General features: G+C 33.1%; 2 protein-coding genes across 5 annotated transcripts; both read left to right on the forward strand.

Moving 5' to 3' along the window:
• The first annotated feature begins 268 nt into the window (after positions 1-268).
• On the forward strand, positions 269-8,631 carry LOC140956936 (lysine-specific demethylase JMJ21). 2 transcript variants are annotated; one of them, XM_073413895.1, is made up of 16 exons: positions 270-567; positions 1,791-1,901; positions 2,002-2,060; positions 2,159-2,301; positions 2,637-2,834; positions 2,919-3,118; positions 3,239-3,338; positions 3,429-3,992; positions 4,102-4,224; positions 5,242-5,322; positions 5,421-5,734; positions 5,859-6,113; positions 6,398-6,482; positions 6,617-6,845; positions 7,928-8,093; positions 8,310-8,631. In XM_073413895.1, exons 1-16 carry the CDS (start codon positions 386-388, stop codon positions 8,443-8,445), a joined length of 2,946 nt encoding a protein of 981 aa, XP_073269996.1. In that variant the 5' UTR covers positions 270-385; the 3' UTR covers positions 8,446-8,631. The 2 variants fall into 2 exon arrangements, with proteins under 2 accessions (XP_073269997.1, XP_073269996.1); XM_073413896.1 differs by lacking the exon at positions 8,310-8,631 and having other exon boundaries at positions 269-567; positions 7,894-8,093.
• Positions 8,632-9,888: 1,257 nt separating this feature from the next.
• On the forward strand, positions 9,889-13,541 carry LOC140957908 (fasciclin-like arabinogalactan protein 4). Of its 3 annotated transcripts, none has more exons than XR_012171712.1 (2): positions 9,889-11,282; positions 13,417-13,541. XR_012171712.1 is itself a non-coding variant. In XM_073415331.1 (1 exon), exon 1 carries the CDS (start codon positions 9,960-9,962, stop codon positions 11,205-11,207), a length of 1,248 nt encoding a protein of 415 aa, XP_073271432.1. In that variant the 5' UTR covers positions 9,889-9,959; the 3' UTR covers positions 11,208-11,526. The 3 variants fall into 3 exon arrangements, 1 of the variants encoding a protein (XP_073271432.1); XR_012171713.1 differs by lacking the exon at positions 13,417-13,541 and adding an exon at positions 11,545-12,611; XM_073415331.1 differs by lacking the exon at positions 13,417-13,541 and having other exon boundaries at positions 9,889-11,526.
• The last annotated feature ends 7,368 nt before the right edge of the window (positions 13,542-20,909 follow it).

Genomic DNA, 20,909 nt, shown 5'->3' on the forward strand with positions numbered 1-20,909 from the left:
GAATATTTCGAACCAAACTCGAACTCCAGCTCGAGCCAAGATATTTGAGTTTTTCGAGCATCGTATCAAATTCGAATTTGAATATACTTAATTCGAGTGGAACTTGAGTTTAATTTTTTTTACAATTATTATTTGACTCAGATTCAGTTTGTTTGAATATGAGAAAGTGAAGCGTATAAAGCGTGTTGGCTCTTGGAGATTAATTAGCGGGAGAGAGAAGAAAAAAAGAAAGCGTATGAGCCGTGTCTATCTATGACCATGGAGACTCCAACAAAAATAAAGGAAAAAGGATCTCTCTCTCTCTCTCTCTCTCCGAGTAGCATAAGTTCTACGCGTCTATCTATTGCATATTTGCATTCCTTCTGATAAACTACATTTGTTTCCGATGGACGTCAGTTTAGGTAGACACACTAATGGCGAATCGCGATCAGAATCAATCGTTTCCTTTGAAAACTGGCGGCGAGTGGAGGCACTTGGTGATCTATGCGTTCTGCCGGATGAGATCTTGTGTTCTATATTAGCGAATCTCACGCCTCGTGATGTTGCTCGTCTCTCCTGCGTTAGCAGGTATGGTCGTCGATTCATCTTGTTTTCTGGTTAGATTAGATTTATAATGTTTTCAAAATTTCCGCCTGCAAGCATCACAGTGAAGATGGATAGACGATCAAATTTTTAATCGCAGATATATAACCAGGACTAATACGATTTGAAAAGAAAAAATGGCGTTCGTAACGTAAGATAATGTTTGTTTTGTTAGGGAATAGACTTTTAACGAGCACAGTAGATAAGAATTCAGCAAATTCGTGAAGCTCTCAGATGTCTTCTTGGATTTTTTGGAACTCAATTTCCTAGATTTTGTATATCTGGATTGACCTGTATAAGCGAATCTTTCATATCCATTACGTGCTAATTGTTGACTTCTGAAGAGCAGAGAGCTTTCAAAGTCAATTTGTTCACATAAGAATGGGCCATTGAACACTGTCTTTGATACCCAGGGTATGTTATACCATGTATAATGTGGCTATGGCCATTGACCCTTAATTCGTCAAAACATGGGGTGGAGCCTTACTCATATTATCCAAGGGTATCGAGGGATGAGGGAGTTTTACCTGGTACAACTCAAGCCATAGTTGCTCTGACACAGCTAAGAATGCTGCATATTCTAACTTGAATACATAACGATGAAATTGTGGAGGATATTGACTATTCAATAGGATTAAATTGGACTGCTGTTTATTTTATGCTTTTGTTGTTTGCACCATCTTGTTCATGTATACATGTACACCAGGAACTTGGCAGTTTCTCTAAAAAATTATTTGGCTCCAAGTGTATTGAGATAATTAAATGATAATAGTTATAGTAATAATAATAATAGTAATATATTCTGCATAATTTTATAACGAGAATAACATCTAAATCTTTCCATCTAGATTCCAGAAGAATAATGTTTCCACGCTTTCTGAGGGGAGAAATCCTTTTATTGCTGGTTGGGTGTGCTTATTCCATTTGTGAAGGAAACAAATCGGAAGAGTCTTTCGTTATCCCCTACTTTGGCAATTTAATTTACTTTAAGATACAATGACCTTCGGAGAAGATACCAACCATGTACTTCAAATTAGACAAATTGTTGAGTATCTAAAACTTCGTCCCTTGCCGTTCTTGTAATTGTATCTATAAATTGATGTTTTCCCCATACTCTGTAGGCTTATAAAGATTCAGAAACTTTCATTTTCATTTTAATATTTCTATGTTGATGAACAGTTCAGTAATTTATCTTCTTTTTTTCGCAGTGTGATGTATATATTATGCAACGAAGAGCCCCTTTGGATGAGTCTATGCCTTCGCATCGTTAATCGCCAGTTGGAGTACAAAGGCTCGTGGAAGAAAACAGCTTTGCATCAGTATATGTTTTGTTGATTTTTTCCCTTTGTTATCACTTCTCTGCTATTCTTCCATTGAGTAACTTTTATAGAAGTCTGATAGTTTCATCTTATATCTCAGACTTGATTTGCCCCCTATATATGTTGAAGAATCTCAAAAGAAACCATTGCACTTTGATGGTATTCAAATTTAGAATCTTTGTTTTGTTTTGTTTTATTTTTGCTTTTGCGTGATGATAACGGCCTACCTGTTTTGATGGTCTTATCACCTCTTGCAGGATTCACTTCTTTATTTCTATACCAGAGGTTGTACCGATCTTATACCACATTAAATGGATTTAATTTCGATAGTGGAAATGTGGACAGAAAGGAGAATGTCTCTTTAGAAGAGTTTCATGAGGCATATGATGGTCAAAAACCAGTACGTGAGCAGTAATTTGCCATCAATCTCATATTTGCAGTATATGCATGAAACGTGCTATTTATTTACCTAACCATTTTTACTTTCAAAACATTGTTAAAACTACACGATTCTGATGGGTTATTGTTCCATTGGGCTGTATCTTTTCTATTGATTCTTTATTTATTTGACTTTGTTCTTATTCCCACTAGCATGGAGCAAATTTTTATTTTGCTTCAATTAGGAAAATATCAATGTACAATTTACAAATTTCTGGTCACTGCTCCGTCTTGTCGATCTATCATTTGCTTGGTGTTTAAGACAGTGATGTAATTTAATTTCTCAATTTTTAACAGGTTTTGATAAATGGATTAGCTGATAATTGGCCGGCGAGGAAATCATGGACAAGTGAACTGCTTTTATCGAGATACTCTGATACAAAGTTTAAAATATCGCAGAGGAGTTCAAAAAAGATGTCTATGAAGTTCAAGGATTATATTTCGTACATGAATGTTCAGCATGACGAAGATCCTCTATACATTTTTGACGAAAAGGTCTGTTAATTATACTCATTATTCGCAATTCAATGTTGAATTTCGTGTCATAGTTGGTAACATTCTCTAATTCTGTTAATGCAGTTCGGGGAAACTGCTCCAGACTTATTGAAGGATTATAGAGTGCCCCAACTATTTCAGGAAGACTATTTTGATGTTCTTGATAGCGAGCAACGGCCACCTTTTAGATGGCTCATAATTGGACCAGAGAGATCTGGGGCCTCCTGGCATGTTGATCCATCTCTAACTAGTGCTTGGAACACACTCCTTTGTGGCCGTAAAAGGTAATTAATGTGGTTGACATTGAATTATCCTCATGTCATGCAACTTGCTCTCTCTCCGATAGTTTTCGGTTCTGCTTCAGATTATGTAGTTTCGAAAGTAATATCATATATCTTTAATAGGTGGGCATTGTATCCTCCGGGAAGAGTTCCATTAGGAGTGACTGTACATGTACACGATGAAGATGGTGATGTCAATATTGAAACACCCTCTTCGCTTCAGGTATTGTCTGCAAAGATCTGCACTTTCTAAGCCCTTTCATTTTCTTTTTCCATATTTGTATTTTTTCCAAGTGTCGACATACTTTTGCAGTGGTGGCTGGAATATTATCCCCTTCTATCTGAACATGACAAACCGATAGAGTGCACCCAGCTGCCTGGCGAGACGATATACGTTCCAAGTGGGTGGTGGCATTGTATATTAAATTTGGAGACGACCATTGCTGTCACTCAGAATTTTGTGAATTCTAAAAACTTTGAATTTGTATGTTTGGATATGGCACCTGGTTATCGACATAAAGGCATTTGCCGGGCAGGGTTGCTTGCTCTTGATGAAGATGGTTTTGAAGATGTTCAGAAGAACGCTGTTAGAATGGATAATGATGACCTCATTAGGATAGAGAAAAGGGCAAGAATGTGCGATTTCATTGAGAATAGATGCAATGGAAATGACACCAAGGGATTGTCAACAAGTTGCGGTCTGGGTAATCTAGAATATTCTTATGATATAAATTTCTTAGCTACGTTTGTTGATAAAGAGAAGGACCACTATAGTTCTTTATGGAGCTCTGGCAACAGCATAGGACAACGAGAAATGAGAAATTGGTTGTGCAAACTTTGGGTCGGAAAACCAGGACTTAGAGACCTAATATGGAAGGTATTACTTTTCTTGTTTATTTTTTCTTCATTGTTGGATGTTGCAAACTTTGTGTAGCTTGAATTCTATCTTTTGCATAAATTTCACTTGAATATATTTCATGTTCCAGGGAGCCTGTCTATCGCTCAGTGCTGATAAATGGTTTGAACGCGTGGGAGAAATTTGTGCTTCTCACAACTTGCCCTCTCCTGTCCATGATGAGAAACTTCCTGTTGGCACTGGTAGCAATCCTGTAAGTTTTGTACTAAGATTTGCTTCCAAGGGATTACAAATTCTATGGTCTATTGTTTGTGGTAGAAATAAAATTCATATTTGAGATAAAGAGGTGAATATTGTAATCTAATCTAAAAGATTATTAGAGTTTTAGCCCTTGGGCACTGTGTCGTGGATATATTTCTTTATGGCTGAACCACATAGATATTGTAATGTGTTATGTACTTTCTTCACCATGTCCCAACCTATTTAAGGTACAAAATGGTGTTGGAGCAGGAATCTTGAACTGTGGTTTTATTTCTTGGGTGCTGTCTAAACTTCTATCCTTGAAAAAAACGGAGAGGAGGGGGTTGCTGCCGACCTTAACAATTACTTAACCAAAAATATTTGTCCTTTTCACTTCTTATGTGAACAGGATCCATATGGCATTAAAAAACAACATGATTCTGCCTGCCAAACTGACATGATCAAATGGTGGAATTGTTGGTGATTTTACTTTGTGTGTCTGATCTAACTTTTGTGAGCACAAACATAAAGATCATTGTGTTGTTGATTAACAGGAGCTCTGCTCACCTGCTTTGTCTCGCTGTTTTGAATTTGAAGATTTTTTTCAGTACATTTTTGTACTTCTAAAATTGAGAGTCAGTGTTAAAAGTCGAATAATATATTATGAAATCATAATTATATTGTATTTTTTATATGATTTAATTATGATTTATGTTTAGGAAAGGTTTTCCACCATATTTACTCTAATCTGTTTTTCTCTATATAAAAAAGCGATGATGAGAATCTAAACCAAGAGAGATTCACAGAGTTTTAGCCCTCTAGGTATTGTGTCATGGATGTAGATCTTTATGGTCGAACTACGTAAATCTATGTTGTGTTGCATGCTATATTCTCTAGATTTTTGCCCATCTAAAATTCAACGGTTTCATTCATATTGATTATCTTCTCTCAGTAGCTGAGATACATTCTTAGTAGGAAGAAGTAATAAGTACTACTGGAACTGACAAAAATGCTGTACAATTTATTACAGGTCTACCTTTGTGCTGACTATGTAATAAAAATATTTGTTGAAGGAGGCCTGGAAGCATCTCTTTATGGTTTAGGCACTGAGGTATGATTTTATTGTTCCGACTTGTATCTAGTGGAATTCTCCCAATCCCCCCAACCCCGGGGTTCAGTTTTACCGAGCTTGACTTATTGTGGTCACAGCTTGAGTTCCATAATCTACTTCGGAATGTGAATTCTCCTTTGAAGAGATACATTCCGACTGTATTGGCCAGTGGGATTCTGCTTTCTGAAAATGGATCGTATAGAGTATTGCCTTGGGATGGTAGCTGCATACCTGAGGTGATTGACAGCCATAGTCTATCATTAAATCTTAAAGAAGTTGATTGTCCATTTGGGGTCTGGAGTAAAAAACAATTCGAATATCAGAAAGCTCGAACACCATCATTCGAATCAAGTTCTTCTATGTGGCCCTATATTGTGACAGAAAGATGCAGAGGGAAAATATTTGCTGAGCTGTAAGCATTACTCTTTAACACTAAATTTTCGGCAGTGTTTTTTGAAGCATAGCCTGCTTCATGGTCTCAAATCAATACACATGCATTCTTTTTGACCGCCGCTTTGACATTGTCTGATCTGCAGTAGAGACACCCTTTCATCAGAAGAGGCCTTAAATCTGGCTTCTTTTTTGGGTGAGCAGCTGTGTAATCTTCATCTTCTTCCCCGTCCATCTCCTCAAGAGTCAATGCTAAGGACTAGAGAAGGTCAAGTGCAGCTATCATATGGTGATGGATTAGAAAATATTTCCACTCACGTTGGCAATCCAGTTGAGTGGAAATTATTTATCAGCATTATGAACCAGAAAAGGAAGGATGTCCATCATCGCTTGACTGCATGGTACTAAATTGTTTCTATCATCAATCTTTTGAGTTTCAGGTTTTAGGAAATGAACTTTGTATATTAGTATGCAACCACAATAGTATTTTGGCCTTTTTCTTTGTCGTCGGTGAACTTGATGGTAGGGAAGATAGTATTTTACTCTTTTTTAATCTTTTGGGACATTATATGCTTCTTGATGTTGCATGCAAGGAGGATGGTGCACGCAACATATATTTTATCGTGAATGAACTTTGAGGAGCTTAAATTAATTTAAAATCTACACTCTCCTTCCTATCTTGTAGGGGTGATCCTATTCCTAGCAAACTGATAGAGAAAGTCGACGTTTACATCCCTCATGATCTGACCATATTCATTGATATATTTGAGGTGATCATAGTTCTCTTACTAGTAATGATATCTTCAGTTTTTTTATTCCTGACATCCAATTTCAAACTTTATCCTTGGCAATTATTAAATATCTATAAGCTTTAATGCATGTATTTAATCTCTCTTCTCTGAAGAATGCTGCCGAAGCTTGCAAATCTTGTACCTGGATACACATGGATGTGATGGATGACAACATATACATGACACCATGTTGCTCGGCTTCTGTATCAGGGGAAATCGCTTCTGATTCTTGTTTAGCAGAAAGTGGTCATGTGGATATGTCTAATAGAACCTATAGAAGCAGCAGGCAAAGCTGTTCATGGTATCCTAGCCACATCCTTGACTTTAGTGATTTAACTATAGGTGAGTTTTTTTTCCATGGTGTCTGAGTTTGTTCAACTTCTTTTTGTTCTTCCTCAGCAAGATAATTGAAAATATATTTGCCTAGTATTACTGTAAGCACCCCCCCCCCCCCCACCACTTTCATATTGAGATAATTTCACTGGCATTATTCTTCCTATTTTCAGTGGGTTAGATGTTTTGTAGAAGTAGTATGAAGTGTTGAACATTCACATTTTTTTATCTTCAGTTGATAATTTTAAACAATGATAAAATAAATCTGAGCTTGTGGTGAAATTATTTGGATGAGTTTGTATACAAAAGAATATATGCTTCTTCAATGTTCAATAAAAGTCACCTGACTGACTCATAAAAAAATGTTTTTCGTATTCCTAAGGATGACAATTGATTTGCAATATAGAGATATGCTTAATTTGTGTGTTTCTCACCTGCAGCTATCTTCTTCTTTTCTTTCGCAGCAGGTGTCATATGAAGTCACTTATGTTTACTGATGTAAATAATGTCAATTATCGGCTTGCACAATATATATTTCTGGTGAAGCATATTGGTACCCTGTGGGAACTATCCAAATGGAGACTAGTCACAGAATCAAATTCTATTTCCCTTGTGTTCATTTCCCTTTTAGTATAGACTCTGATATGATGGATAACTACTCATATTACTGTGGATACAAATTCAGTGGCTCAATCTCAAGAAATATTACTAGATTTGAGGATAGGTATATGCTACATAGGATAAATATTTCATGTACAGTTTGATGCATTAATACATGTGTGGGTTCTACATATGCTACATGTGGAACGAATACATCTGACGGCTATATTTTAAATAAGGAGTTCCTCTCCTGTTCAAGCATGGATTAATCCCAAGATTTTATGCACTTTATAGACAATGGCTCATCTTGCGTGCATGCTGGTCTTGCGTGTACATCCTTTACTTAAATTTCATCAACAGAGATGTACTTGTACCAGAATCATCCAGAATTTTAATCTCCCTGCCTTCAATTTTCTAGTAAATTACTGATTGTGGATTTTATTCTTTCTGCCTTCAGTTGTTGAGTAAATTGGCATAATTCTATTCTACAGGGGATCCACTCCTTGACCTAATTCCAATATATCTCGATGTCTTCCGAGGAGATTCTCGTCTCTTGAATCACTTCCTTAACAGCTACAGGCGTCCATTTGTAGGAAAAGAATCACTGAAACAGTCGGTGGCTGATAGTAGGTTTGGGCGACTCTCATACAGAGCAATGTAAGTTAAGCTTTACAATCCCTAGTGTCCCTAATTGATCTTATAATTAGTCATCATGAATAAAGCGTAACTTATTATTTGATGCTTTTTCGATCTACTACTTTGCAATTATCAAAATTATGTTATTTTTCTTTCGTTTGTTGGACATGTTTCGTAATTTGTCTTTTCAGATGCGACTCCTTTCTCATTTATTTGGATTGGTTAATGTGTAATCAGGTGCTATTGTATTTTGCATGATGAAAACATTCTGGGAGCAATTTTCAGTCTCTGGAAAGAATTAAGGGTCGCAAATTCATGGGAGGAAGTTGAGGAAAAAGTTTGGGGAGAACTGAACCATTACGCTGGTTGTTGATTTGTCTGGTTGATACAAAATAAGTTCGACCCTACTATATTTGGGCAGTGTGTACTTTCAAGAAGTGTCTTTCGACTCTATTACGATGGATTTGTATGTAGGAATTATTAATTATTTGATTCATTGGGACGTTTGCGTTTTATCTTGTGAGCAAAGGAAAGAACTGTTGGTTTCGTCTCTTTGTAACATCTGCGTGAAAACTATGATATAGAAATAATTAAATTTGGGGAAATTTGATATTGATCAAAGTAGTCAATTTGATAATTCATATCTTAAGCTTATGATAAGTATTCGAATTTTTTAATTTTTAAAGTCTATGTGTATCAAAATAGCCTTCAAATCAAATAAAGGCTAAATAAAAGGCAAGGAAAGATCACCTTTGTGTTGCGGTACAGACATGTGACTTTCTTTTTATTGAATTACATTTTTAAATGGTTTTCTGGTGCATCTTAAATTACGGTCACTAAATAGTAAATAATCTCACTCTTATTGACACCCATACGATTTATGCTATATTATATTATTATTGAACAGATTGACAAAATACAAATAATCAATTTGGTTACATTTTAGTAGGTCTTGTCATAACTCCTATAAAACTAAAATACTCCCAATAATTGAACAAAAAGTTAAATGAATATTATAGTATATGAACAAACAACCTTTTGAAATCGTTAATGCTTTAATTTTTCTGAGTATCATGTGTTTTAATAATGATTTAATGAAAAAAAATTTATTTCAGAAATTACTTAATTGATATTAATTATATCGGTGTAGCTTCAAGCCGATATAAAATATTGGGAAACTTCGTTTTTATTCTTATATATTTGTTTATTCGTAATTTTGATTTTTTTATATTATCAAATTTTGATTTTAGTTATGTATATTTTTTTTGACAATTTTAATTTTTTAACTTAAAAAAATTAATGTGACGTTACATATCACACTATATCAATATTATATCTTTGACATGTCAGAAAAATGACTTTTAAAAAAAGCTAAAAAGCATATTAAAACTGAGATTTAAAACATAAAAGACTGATATAATAAAGAGATATAAAAAAGTTTGTCCATCCCATTCACGCAAGAGGAAATGACGCAGTGAAGTGTGCGAGATTCAATCCATTCCACTTCAACTTCCCAAATTCTGGTCTCACTCAGCTCACGTCAGGTTGACATAATGTATGTACCATACCCTTTCCTATCTTTTTCTTAATTCCCCATTTTATCAGTATATAAAATAAATTAAATGATAAGTTCAAATATCTTGCCAAATAAAATCCAAAAATTTTATTAGATTGATGATTTAAATGCTTATTACATAATTTATATAAGTTAGCTTCACAAAATTAAATGATTAAAATGATTAATGGACTGATATATATATGAGTAGGTTTCTTGTCAAAAGTCTCACANTACGCATTAAAAATCTTTGAGTTCTGGCTCCCATCGTAATCGATTGCCATTCACACACACAGACACAGTTTCTTCACTCCTACCTCCAAGACACAGAAATGGCTATCCGAAGCTTCATTCCCCATTCTACCCCTATCACTTTCCTCTTTTTACTACTCTCCACTTGCCCACTCTCCGTTTTCCCCTTCAACATCACCCATCTCCTTTCCCCATTTCCCGATCTCTCCGATTTCACCTCGCTACTTTCCTCCACCGCCGTCGCCGCTGATCTCGCCGATCGATCCTCCCTCACCCTCCTTGTTGTTCCCAATTCACATCTCCGCTCTGCCGTCCGCCCCTCTTCCGCCACCCTCGCCGATGTCCTCCGCTACCACGTTCTTCTCGAGTATCTTTTCTGGTCCGACCTTCGCCGCCTGCCCTACAACGGCAGACTCGTCACCACCCTCTTCCAGACTACTGGACGCGCCACCTCCAATTCTGGCAGTGTCAACATTACCTTCGATGCCGACTCCGGAGACGTCACCGTACATTCTGAGACCTCGAATGCCACCATTCTCTCCCTAATTGAAACCATACCCTACAACGTGTCAATCTTCTCGCTTAGCTCACTCTTAGTCCCTTACAATCTCGACCTCATGGCTTCCGAAACCCGCCCCACTCTGGGGTTGAACATCACCAAAGCGCTTATCGATGGGCACAATTTTAATGTGGCGGCATCGATGCTCACCGCCTCCGGTGTTGTTACCGAGTTTGAATCCGACGAGGGTGGTGCTGGGATAACCCTTTTCGTTCCTACAGATGAAGGGTTCGCCGATCTACCTTCGTCCGTCAGATTTCAGTCATTACCTGCGGACAAAAAGGCCATGGTGCTGAGATTTCACGTCTTACATTCATACTATCCGCTGGGCTCGTTGGAGTCGATCGTGAACCCAGTTCAACCCACTTTGGCCACGGAGCAGAACGGGGCTGGCAGTTTTACCTTGAATATCTCTCGGGTTAATGGGTCCGTCGGCATTGATACCGGGATAGTTCAGGCATCCATCACGCAGACTGTGTTCGATCAGAATCCAGTGGCTATTTTTGGGGTATCAAAAGTGTTGCTGCCCAGAGAATATTTCGGGAGGAATCCGATTGAGGCGAAAAAGCCTAGTGACGGCGGTGGAGCGGTGGCTCAGCCACCCGGTATTGCACTTCCTCCGGGAGATTCTCCAGCAGCAAACGGTCGGCCCAGTCATTTGTCATCACCGCCGGGGCTGGAAATGCGGTCGGAGGCGGGTAAAGCAATTAGGGTGCTGCGTGCTTTGTTGGGTTTGTGGTGCATTGGATTATGTTGTCTGTTGCTATAGCTACAAGATTGGGATCATATCATTTTTAACACGGAATTTCTGCCATTGTTCGACTGGGATTTGAGCATTCCAGAGGTGAGAAAGTTGTTAGAAAAAAGTTGTGCTTATTTGCCAATAATCTAGGCTTAGGGCATGTATTTTTCATGCGTAATTCAATTGTTAAAAGATCATCATTTCTTGAATCTGTATTCCCGTTGCTTGTATAGAACTTGGATTTTTTTGGATTAAATTGTGTAATTTAATAACAAATTTTGGGGTACCAAGTGCTTCTAGAATTTTTGAGTTTTTGTTGCAAAAATACCAGTACGTATACTTTTTGTACTCCGTATTTAAACAGATTGCAGGAAAAGCTATTTGTTCTTATTTTGAACAGAAGACCAGAAAAGACTGCAGCTTTTTGGAATTGTGATTCATTGGAAGAATTACCAAAAATTTCATGTGCATGTTTCTGATTTGTAATAAAGAGCGTAAGAAGTTCTCGTTTCTTGTTCTATTTTGGTAGAGTATCTCGCCTGGGAATTTTATCGATTTCCTGTCACCATACTTGTTTATTTCCTTTATTCTTGGCTTTTTGTATTTTAAAAAACAAGATTTTATATCGATTTGAATCCAGTAGGCTAGAGTTTTTAGGCGCATATGATACTAGTTTAGCCAAAAATATGCCCGGTGAGCTTCCTTAGCATCCATAAGTATGATTGAATTAGGAGGTCGTCTGGGCGTTGGTCTTTAATTTTTAGTACAGTATACAAAAATGTATCCCAGTTCCGTTTGTTGAATGAAGCGAATAATCCACCCCACCGGAACAACAGGCCTGGTACATGAATAAAGCTTGTTTTTTCCATTTACGTGGATGGACAGAACATGAAAGTAGAACCATTGATTATAACCGAGATTGAGCTGTCCAAGTAGAGAACCAAGTTCAGTATGCACGCATGGATTTATGCACCTGGAGATGGCAAATAGTGATGCTTGAATACCCACCTTCCATCCACTGTTTCTTGCTAAGGCTTAACTTACACCCCTTATCCCGCAGTTTCGTGGTAAATTTCTCGGTCACATATGTCACTATGAATTTGATTAATTATTTGCGCAACTAGATGTTCAACTCGACCAGAATTGACACCCTCCATTTAATCGCGCATTCCGTGGAGCGGATCCGTGTTTCATCACTCACAGTAGTGACACCTGATCAAGATTCACATTCTTCTTCACATGTTAGACTACAATGCTATCTGGTGAAGTTCATAGTGTCACACATTCTTTTGAGAAGAAGAATATAGAGGGCAATACATCAGATGCATGCATGTCTATATTTCGTGAATTGATTATTGAAAAGGTTTACTCATTCACATGAAATGATTCAGATATGTTTTGAGTGCATACCCCATTTTATTGTCGACTTTTAGAGTTTTACATTAAGGTTTAATCTTGGAAAGGCCTTATACTTGAGTATTCGTTATATTTGTCATACCTACTTTAGCGAGGTCTATAAATAAATATCGTACAAATTCTCGAAATGTATATGTCTCACTCTTAGTTGTATATATATATATTAAAAGAAGAAATATATATTAAAAGAAGAAAAAAGAAAGAAAAGAAAGGGAAAAAAATGCTGTTACTGTTTCCCTCCATATCTGATAACAGTTCAAAAGTAAATTGGGCCTTTTTACTTTTGTAAGAGGCCCAGTATAAGCATTTTTAATCATCCTTTTCGGGTATTTGAGGCCCACATTTTGAAAAGATCGAGGCTTTGATCCAAGGATTTTAAAAGTTTCTTTTTATAAGTTGGGTGTTATTATCAGCAACATTTTCTTTTAAAAGTAAAATTATAAGGACTTTCTTTGTTTAAAAAAAATAAATAAACAAGAAGAAAGAAAAACGACGGTGTTTTGTGAGTTTTGACTCGAAATGGACCTTTTAAGAAATGGGAAAACAGTTTTATCTTTTTGTGTGGACATTCACTGATCTAAAGAGCCTTTGGTTTCGAATATTTCGATGTTAATTAGCAAATAAACACACGTTGGACAATTCAGAAAATACAAAAAAAATCTTTTTTTTTTCATTTTTGCCATTTTTATTTATTTATTTATTTTGATTAGAGGAGGTATTCACTACAATTTCTTCTGTATTTAAACTGCATTACATATTTTGGTACTCTGCTGTTTTTTTCTTGTCTTATTATATTTTTCTTTCTCCTTTAAATGTGCAGAGAACTAAATCATAAATTGGTTAAAGAAAAAATATTTCAGTCAATTTCGAGTTGTACGTTGTCCATTGTCGGTTACCTTGTAGTCAAACAGAACTTTGACCTTTTTTGTATAATTTGGTCCTATTAAATTTTGACGAATTACTAATTATAATATCATGAAATTTCTTTGTGGACATAAATAGTGCATATGTTGAATTATTTTCAATGGAGATAATTACTTTATATTTTATGGAATATCCTCACATATTTCACCAATAGAAAGTTACCACAATTAAGCAAAATTTAAAAAGTTACAACTCCTTCAATAAAAATATTACAGAGAATGTTTTAAAATATTTCTTCCAAAAAATTTGATATGTCCGATTACATGATTGTTGTGATGCAATAACTGTAGTATATGTTGAGAGAGCGGTCGAACCGTGATACTTGGACGGTTATACGATTAAAAAGATTTGAGTTGCATTATTACCATCAACTATAATTTTTGATAAAAAGACATATGTTTGATAAATCAATGATACAACTGTTGTATAATAATATATCAGTTGTTAGATTTTGAATATCTATACTATTTGGAATAAAACAATCATATTTGTATGAAGAGATATTTTAGGGAGAAAGAGACATTATAGTTTTTATGACAAATTATGATTATGTATATTTCTTGATAGAAAATTTAACATTCATAAACTTGACTAAATAGGCACTTCTAGTCAATTTGTATTTGTCATGGTGTTTGACTTTGTGCTACACCTACACCACAAATGGACTTTAGGATCCGAATCTAGCTAATTTGGTACAAAAAATGGGTTGGGTCAGATTGATATTAAATTCTACATTATTATTATTATTGCATCCCAGTTAAAACCTTGCATATAACTCACTTGTCAAACTTTATAAATATACTTGATTATTTTAAAATTTATATCATAAAATCTTTTAAAATCGTTACGCAGACTGATTGCGTCTAATATTCTCGTAAAAAAACAAAAAATATATATATATATAAATTTTTATCACGATTTAATATAGATTGATTTATTTTTATATATATATATATATATAAATTTTTATCACGATTTAATATAGATTGATTTATTTTTTTATTGCATTTTAAAATATTAGGTACCGAGTATAGGTTTAGGTGAAAATAATAATTAATAAAAAGGGATTAACACATTCATTCAATTACGTAAGAGGGTGAGTTAAGTAAGAAGAAGACAACAGCAAAAAATAGGGATTGAACGTGAATGGTGGGAGAAGGTGGCCTATGAGTAGTGCCCACTTGCTTACATTTAATTATTATATTTTTTAAATGTCAGAAAAATGTTTTATTTAAATAAAATTTGCATGGTCATCCATTTTCATATTTATAATTGTTAATTGTCTCACATCGGTTGGATAAAATACCTGATAGTTGTATATATGAGGTTGGACAATACTTCCTCCTTGAGCTGGTTTTTGGGGTTGAGTTAGGTCCAAGTTTCAATCTCAACATGGTATCAGAGCTCAGGTTCCATCGTTATGTGTTGGACCACCCGTTCTGCCCATAGTTGGGTCATTTGTAAACTTCACGCTTCAGATTTTCATTTCTGGGCGTGAGGGGGTGTGTTAATTGTACCACATCGGTTGGATAAAATACATAGGAGTTGTATATATGAGCTTGGACAATCCCCCTTGAGATAGCTTTTGGGGTTGAGTTAGGTCAAAGTTTCAATCTCAACAATAATTATAAGTAATATTTTAAGTATAAAAATTAATACTTTTTCATGGTCTAAATAAATATGATATTTATCTCACAAAATTGATTGGTGAGACCTTATCACAGAAGTTTACGTGGAATATTTATATATTAGGTTTTGGATTGACATAGAAAAATTAGTATAATTATGGTGAATTTTATCAATCCTCAAAATATATATATATTTTTTGGCAATGAAAAAGAAATTTTATGGAACAATTTTTTGAAAAACACTTATTAAAAATCATAAAATTTTAAATTTTAGTATAATAGTAAAATTTTCAATCCCCCAAAATACATCTTACTTTTGTGGCATTACAAATTAAATTTATGTGAAAAAAGTGTTTTTAAAAAAGTATCAAAAATAGGAAAATTTTAGATTGTATTTTTCGTGTTAAAAATTGAATTTATAATTTTTTTTACAAGAATACTTATACAAAATAATATACTATTAATCTAGTATATATGTATTAGTTATGCAACATATATTTTCTTTTGAATGAAAATAAAATATTGTATTCGAATATTAGTCATTATTAATTTTTCTGTGTAATTTCTTGAAACTTCCATTTTTTATTTATTTATTTATTTTTTACTTTTTAGTATATTAGAGAGACAAAATCAAATTTTCGGAATTTTTGGTCGGATGAATCATTGTTAGCCTACCATTTTTCTTCTTGAAAATAAAACAAATATGTTTGATGTGAAAATGGCCCGAATATGGAATATAAAGTACGAAAACTGGACGACATCATAGACTTCGATGCCCTTGTGTCTGAACTTCGAAATAATGTGTAAAACAAATAATATATTAATTAAGTAATTTAAAAATAAATAAATAAATAAATATCACTCTATAATTAGCATTTGAAAATGAAGGCGACGTCGAAGGATACCTGTGGAGGTCGGGTGAAGACTGTAGCTTGACCTATGACTATGGTAAAATAATATTTAATTTTATTATAAATATATGATTATATAACATCATCATGTGCAACTTTTAAAAAAATATACGCGTTAATCTTTTAATTAAAAATAAATAAATAAGGATATCGAATTATTTGCAAATTCCAAACGTTTTAGACATCACTATATATGACAATCTACTTAAATGGAAGAAGATATGGAAAATATTTTTTTACTTGATTAAATAAATGAGTAATTGAGTATGACGAGATGCAAGTTTTAAAGAATCATACTCATATCAGACCCGAATATCTAATTAAATTAATATATATATATGATTTTTTGGGTATTGTGTTTAATTCTAATACGATTTTTTTGAATTATATTAGTGGGATGGAATAAAAAAATTTTGTTAGTATAAAAATGACGTTATTTTTGTAAGATAAATTGTTTTTAATATTTTGTTATTTCTTCTATAATGTTTAATATAAAAATTATTTATATTTAGTTTTTCTCGTATTGTTATCAAAATTTAGTAAATATTTATAGTTTATTCGAAATAATTCAAATTTGAAAAAAATACAATAATATGTGATAATATGATATCTGGATATAGAATGAATATACAATCTTTCGATGAGTATAAAGATGGTGATGAAATTGAGAACCCGATGAAGATGAAAATGATGATGATGATGATGATGATAATTAGTGAGGATGGAGAAGGAGGATGTGAAATCTTACTCAAACCGACCCATTATTATTCCTAAATATCACGACGTAAGTTTTTATCCGTATGTATTCTGAAAAAATACTGAATATTTATCAATATCGCTGGTCCAATATTTTGGTAACCATGGTGGCTCAAAGATAGTGATATACATATATTCCATTATTTAGACTTGTAGACATACCAATTTTCTATAAATTAATGAATAAATCATGATCACTCAACACACATATCATTTACTTAAAAAAAATAAAACGCTACCATATAAATAACATCTACTTACCTTTGCAGCCACCTAAAACACCGAAGCCGCAATAAATGTATGCATTATATTGAGTGGCCACGCAACAACTCCACCTCATGAAATGAAATTAAATATGTAGAACTAACTCCTTTCTAAATGTATTTATACAATTTATTTATTTTTTGACGCAAAAGTCAAGTGGAGCAAGTGAAATGTTGGGGGACAGGTTGACAAAATATGATTAATGGATTCGGGAAAATGGAAAATGAGTTTGCCACGTTTCATTTGCATGTTGTGTCATCCAACTTCAGCTAATGGTTAAATGGTGGCTGTAGCACGTTTCACGATGACCATTTATTTCAAAATTTATCTAATCACATAATAAACTGTACTTAAAAACGGCTTTTTTTTTAAAAAAAAAAAAATCAAATTAATTAATTGTTATATAAAAAACGAACTTCATATTTCAAGAAAAAAGAAAATGAAATTAACGAACAAAGTAACCCACTGTAGTTTGCTTGGGTCTGAGATTGTTGTTTTTTACATTAAATATTTTAAAAATAAATTTTATCTGTAACTTTTCTTTTCTTTTCTTTTTTTTTAGTCATTTCATCTATAATAACTATAATGTGTGTAAAATGTGTCTTTTCACTATCCCATTTGTCTCAGTAGATCTGATAATTTGTAAACAATTTAGACTTTAAGAATGGACTGAATAATTAAATTGAATAGTTACAACAAAACCTCTGCCTGCCCGATGTTAACCAAAAAAATGTGTCTTTTCTTTTTTTATTAAATTAATTAATAGTCTCGATTCTTTAAAATAAATTTACTAGAACTTTATTTACTAAAAATGTATTAAATTAATGAATAATACTATTCGATTAAACCAACTGTTATTTTATTTCAGTTAATTTTATTCCAATACTTGACAAATTGAATATCATTAAATTTTCTAATAATAAATTAAATAGATAGAATGGATTGGACTGCTCATAAAAAATTATTTCTTCACGTTCCATTCTATTTACAGGGAAAAAAAAGTATTATCAATTTGAAATATATATATAATTTTTACACTTGATAAAAAAAAATCAGTATTAAATACATAAAATAAAATATAAGAGAGTTAATACAAATAACTCTTTACTTTTAAATTTTTTTAAGAATTGTATTTTTTTTCTCAGACTTCTAATTAATCTAACAATAAGCTATAATAAAAACAAAACATTTATTATAAAAATAAATTAGTGAAAGTCGATCGGAATACTAAGTGAATCAAAATATATCCAACGTGTTATTCATATTCAAAATATCCTTCCCGTTCCCATTTATTATGTCAACGTAACTAATTCAAAATTCACTTGTCTAAACAGGTCAATTTACGCACAGGAAAATTCAATATTTTAGTATATATAAAATAAAATAATTATAATTATTTTAAGAAAATAAAATAACAACTATTATTTAATAAAAAAAATGTAGGAATCAACGCAACAATTATCAATGCACTTACTATACATAGACCAATTCACGCGTTTTTCCTTTGATGTTGTTTACAATTCCCATATTAAAAATTCTAAAATCAATGTCCATTAAATTTATTTATTATTTATTCCTAATATTATTGTTGTTTTCTTCACCAATTGTGGATAAAAAAACTTATAATTAGTCGTTCTTATAATTTTAGAGGAAACGTAAACATATAAAAATTAAATAAAAACTGAAAAACTGTTTAAAAACAAAAAAAAAATTCTTAATTTTGGAACACATGTTTTGTATAATAATAATAATGTGGATTAAAACCATCATATATATTCTTATGATTCGACAATTAATTTCTATTATAAACTGCAACACAAAAACTCATAAGACCACTCGTATGTCAATTTTATGAAACATATTTTCAAATACATCATATTCATGAATAATTATTATTTTTTATGTCAAAAGTATTATTTTTATTTTTAAATATGGATCAGTGTCGTAAGGTTTTGTCCATTCAAGTGCAACTCATCTCACGAATATAGATCTATAAGACCTTCTCATAAAAGATTTCCTCAGTACGTAAAATCAAATAACACGTAGCTATTTTTCGATATTAATTGAACTATATATTCAAAAGCAAAAGTGGATTAAATGTTGATGATAATTCATGTAGAATTTGAGCCAAGCGAATTTATAAATGTTGACTCCTCCTTTTACGTGTGATAATAGATAAGCTCGTCATATATTTCAAACTTATGTTTAATTTTATATAATTGAAAAACTCTTTGTGCCATACTATTTCAACGGGTTGTCGCGACTATTTGTCTTATATCATAAAACAAAACAAGTCAAAATGAGACCTAGCATTCTTTATTGAGACCATCCACGTATTTCAAATCTATTTTATATATCATAATATTTATGCTGAACATTTTAAAGTCGAAAACAAATTTTCGCACTTCATAAATTATAATTCAATACAAAAATATATTTGGTCGTTCAAAATTTATATCGCCTAGTGGCTTAAATGTTGGTGTTGAGGTGCAGTAATTGTCTTTTTTGGGTAGAGCGATCGATTTATGGCGCTCGAACTGCTACGCGATTTAAAATTTTTGAGTTGCATTATTAGCACTAATTATAATTTTTGGTAAAGCAGCAAACACTCGATCTTACAATTGATATCAGAGTCATGGTCATGAGTTCGATTTCCATTGATTGCAAATAGCACAATTATTGAGAGGGAGATTGATGAGGTGAAATAATTGTCTCTGCCGGGTAGAGCAATCGAACCATGACGCTTGAGCTGCTATGGATTTAAAAGATTTGAGTTGCACCATTACCACCAATAATAGCTTTTGGTAAAACGACAATCGCTCGATTCTACATTTAGTGGGGATTTCTCCATAACACATTCACGGGATCTACAACCTGAAGATAACAAAACTCAATAAATTATATTAACACATTCGAATTCGATGCAAAAAATAAATATTTGTCTTTAATACGAATTTTCCTCGCATATGGTGCTCAATATGAATCCAAACGTTCTTCATTTAAGAAGAAAGAAGAAGAATTTCAATATATCCAAATGTTTTCATATGTTAGATCATCTCAAATTTGATGTTATTTTATCTCTAAAACATATTATTTTATTCAGATGAATTGATATTTAAGTGACAAATCAAGAAAATATGACAAAAAGACACTTTTTTGTGGCAAATATCCATGAAAGCTCATAGCAGGAGGCGCCTAGGTGCCTTCCCTGTGGTCTGAATTGCTCCATAGCACTTTTGGGGCGTTGAGGCATCCACTGTCGTGTGGAACAATCCATTTCGAGTTTTATATACTTTGTAGCTTAATTTCTATTCATTAAGCTTTAAATTTATCCAATAACCCCTCACATAAATAAAATTACTGCATGAATGCACGTGATGTTAAAATATAGTTTACAAGAAAATCACCGCATCATGAGATGTAGCTTTGACTTTGAACATTCCTTAGTAAAATACTATCAAATTTACTAGATCACAAAGTGAACATGATATTTTGAACTTCTTGGCATTTTATGTAAAATCAAACAACAATACATATACGATGATTTCCCTATCATTTTCTTTTGGTATCCCTGTTGTATCCGTATTGGACTTGAGACATATCTTGGATTCATAGAGCTTTCGTTGAGAAGGATCGTCCTCACCCTCACATAGGTGGTCTTCCTTCGAAGAATATCCTATCATACGCCGTATTTTACAAGAAAATGAACTATTAAAAATATAAACTTATCATCACTACATTTGTAAGAACAACACTTTCCATCCTAGGAATGATAATTGAGAAATTATCAAGTGCTAACACATGATATCATTATTTAGTTGTCCATTGAA

This window comes from Primulina huaijiensis, chromosome 14 (genome assembly GCF_012295235.1).
Source record: "Primulina huaijiensis isolate GDHJ02 chromosome 14, ASM1229523v2, whole genome shotgun sequence".
Taxonomy (NCBI): domain Eukaryota; kingdom Viridiplantae; phylum Streptophyta; class Magnoliopsida; order Lamiales; family Gesneriaceae; genus Primulina; species Primulina huaijiensis.

What these genes read in the sequence shown, in the direction of transcription:
- LOC140957908 (XM_073415331.1), top strand. Translation starts at nt 9,960, where the DNA reads ATGGCTATCCGAAGCTTCATTCCCCATTCTACCCCTATCACTTTCCTC.
- LOC140956936 (XM_073413895.1), top strand. Translation starts at nt 386, where the DNA reads ATGGACGTCAGTTTAGGTAGACACACTAATGGCGAATCGCGATCAGAA. An exon ending in CATATGATGGTCAAAAACCA is followed by an intron (nt 2,302 to 2,636) that starts GTACGTGAGCAG and finishes AATTTTTAACAG; the next exon opens with GTTTTGATAAATGGATTAGC. An exon ending in GGGAAAATATTTGCTGAGCT is followed by an intron (nt 5,735 to 5,858) that starts GTAAGCATTACT and finishes TCTGATCTGCAG; the next exon opens with TAGAGACACCCTTTCATCAG.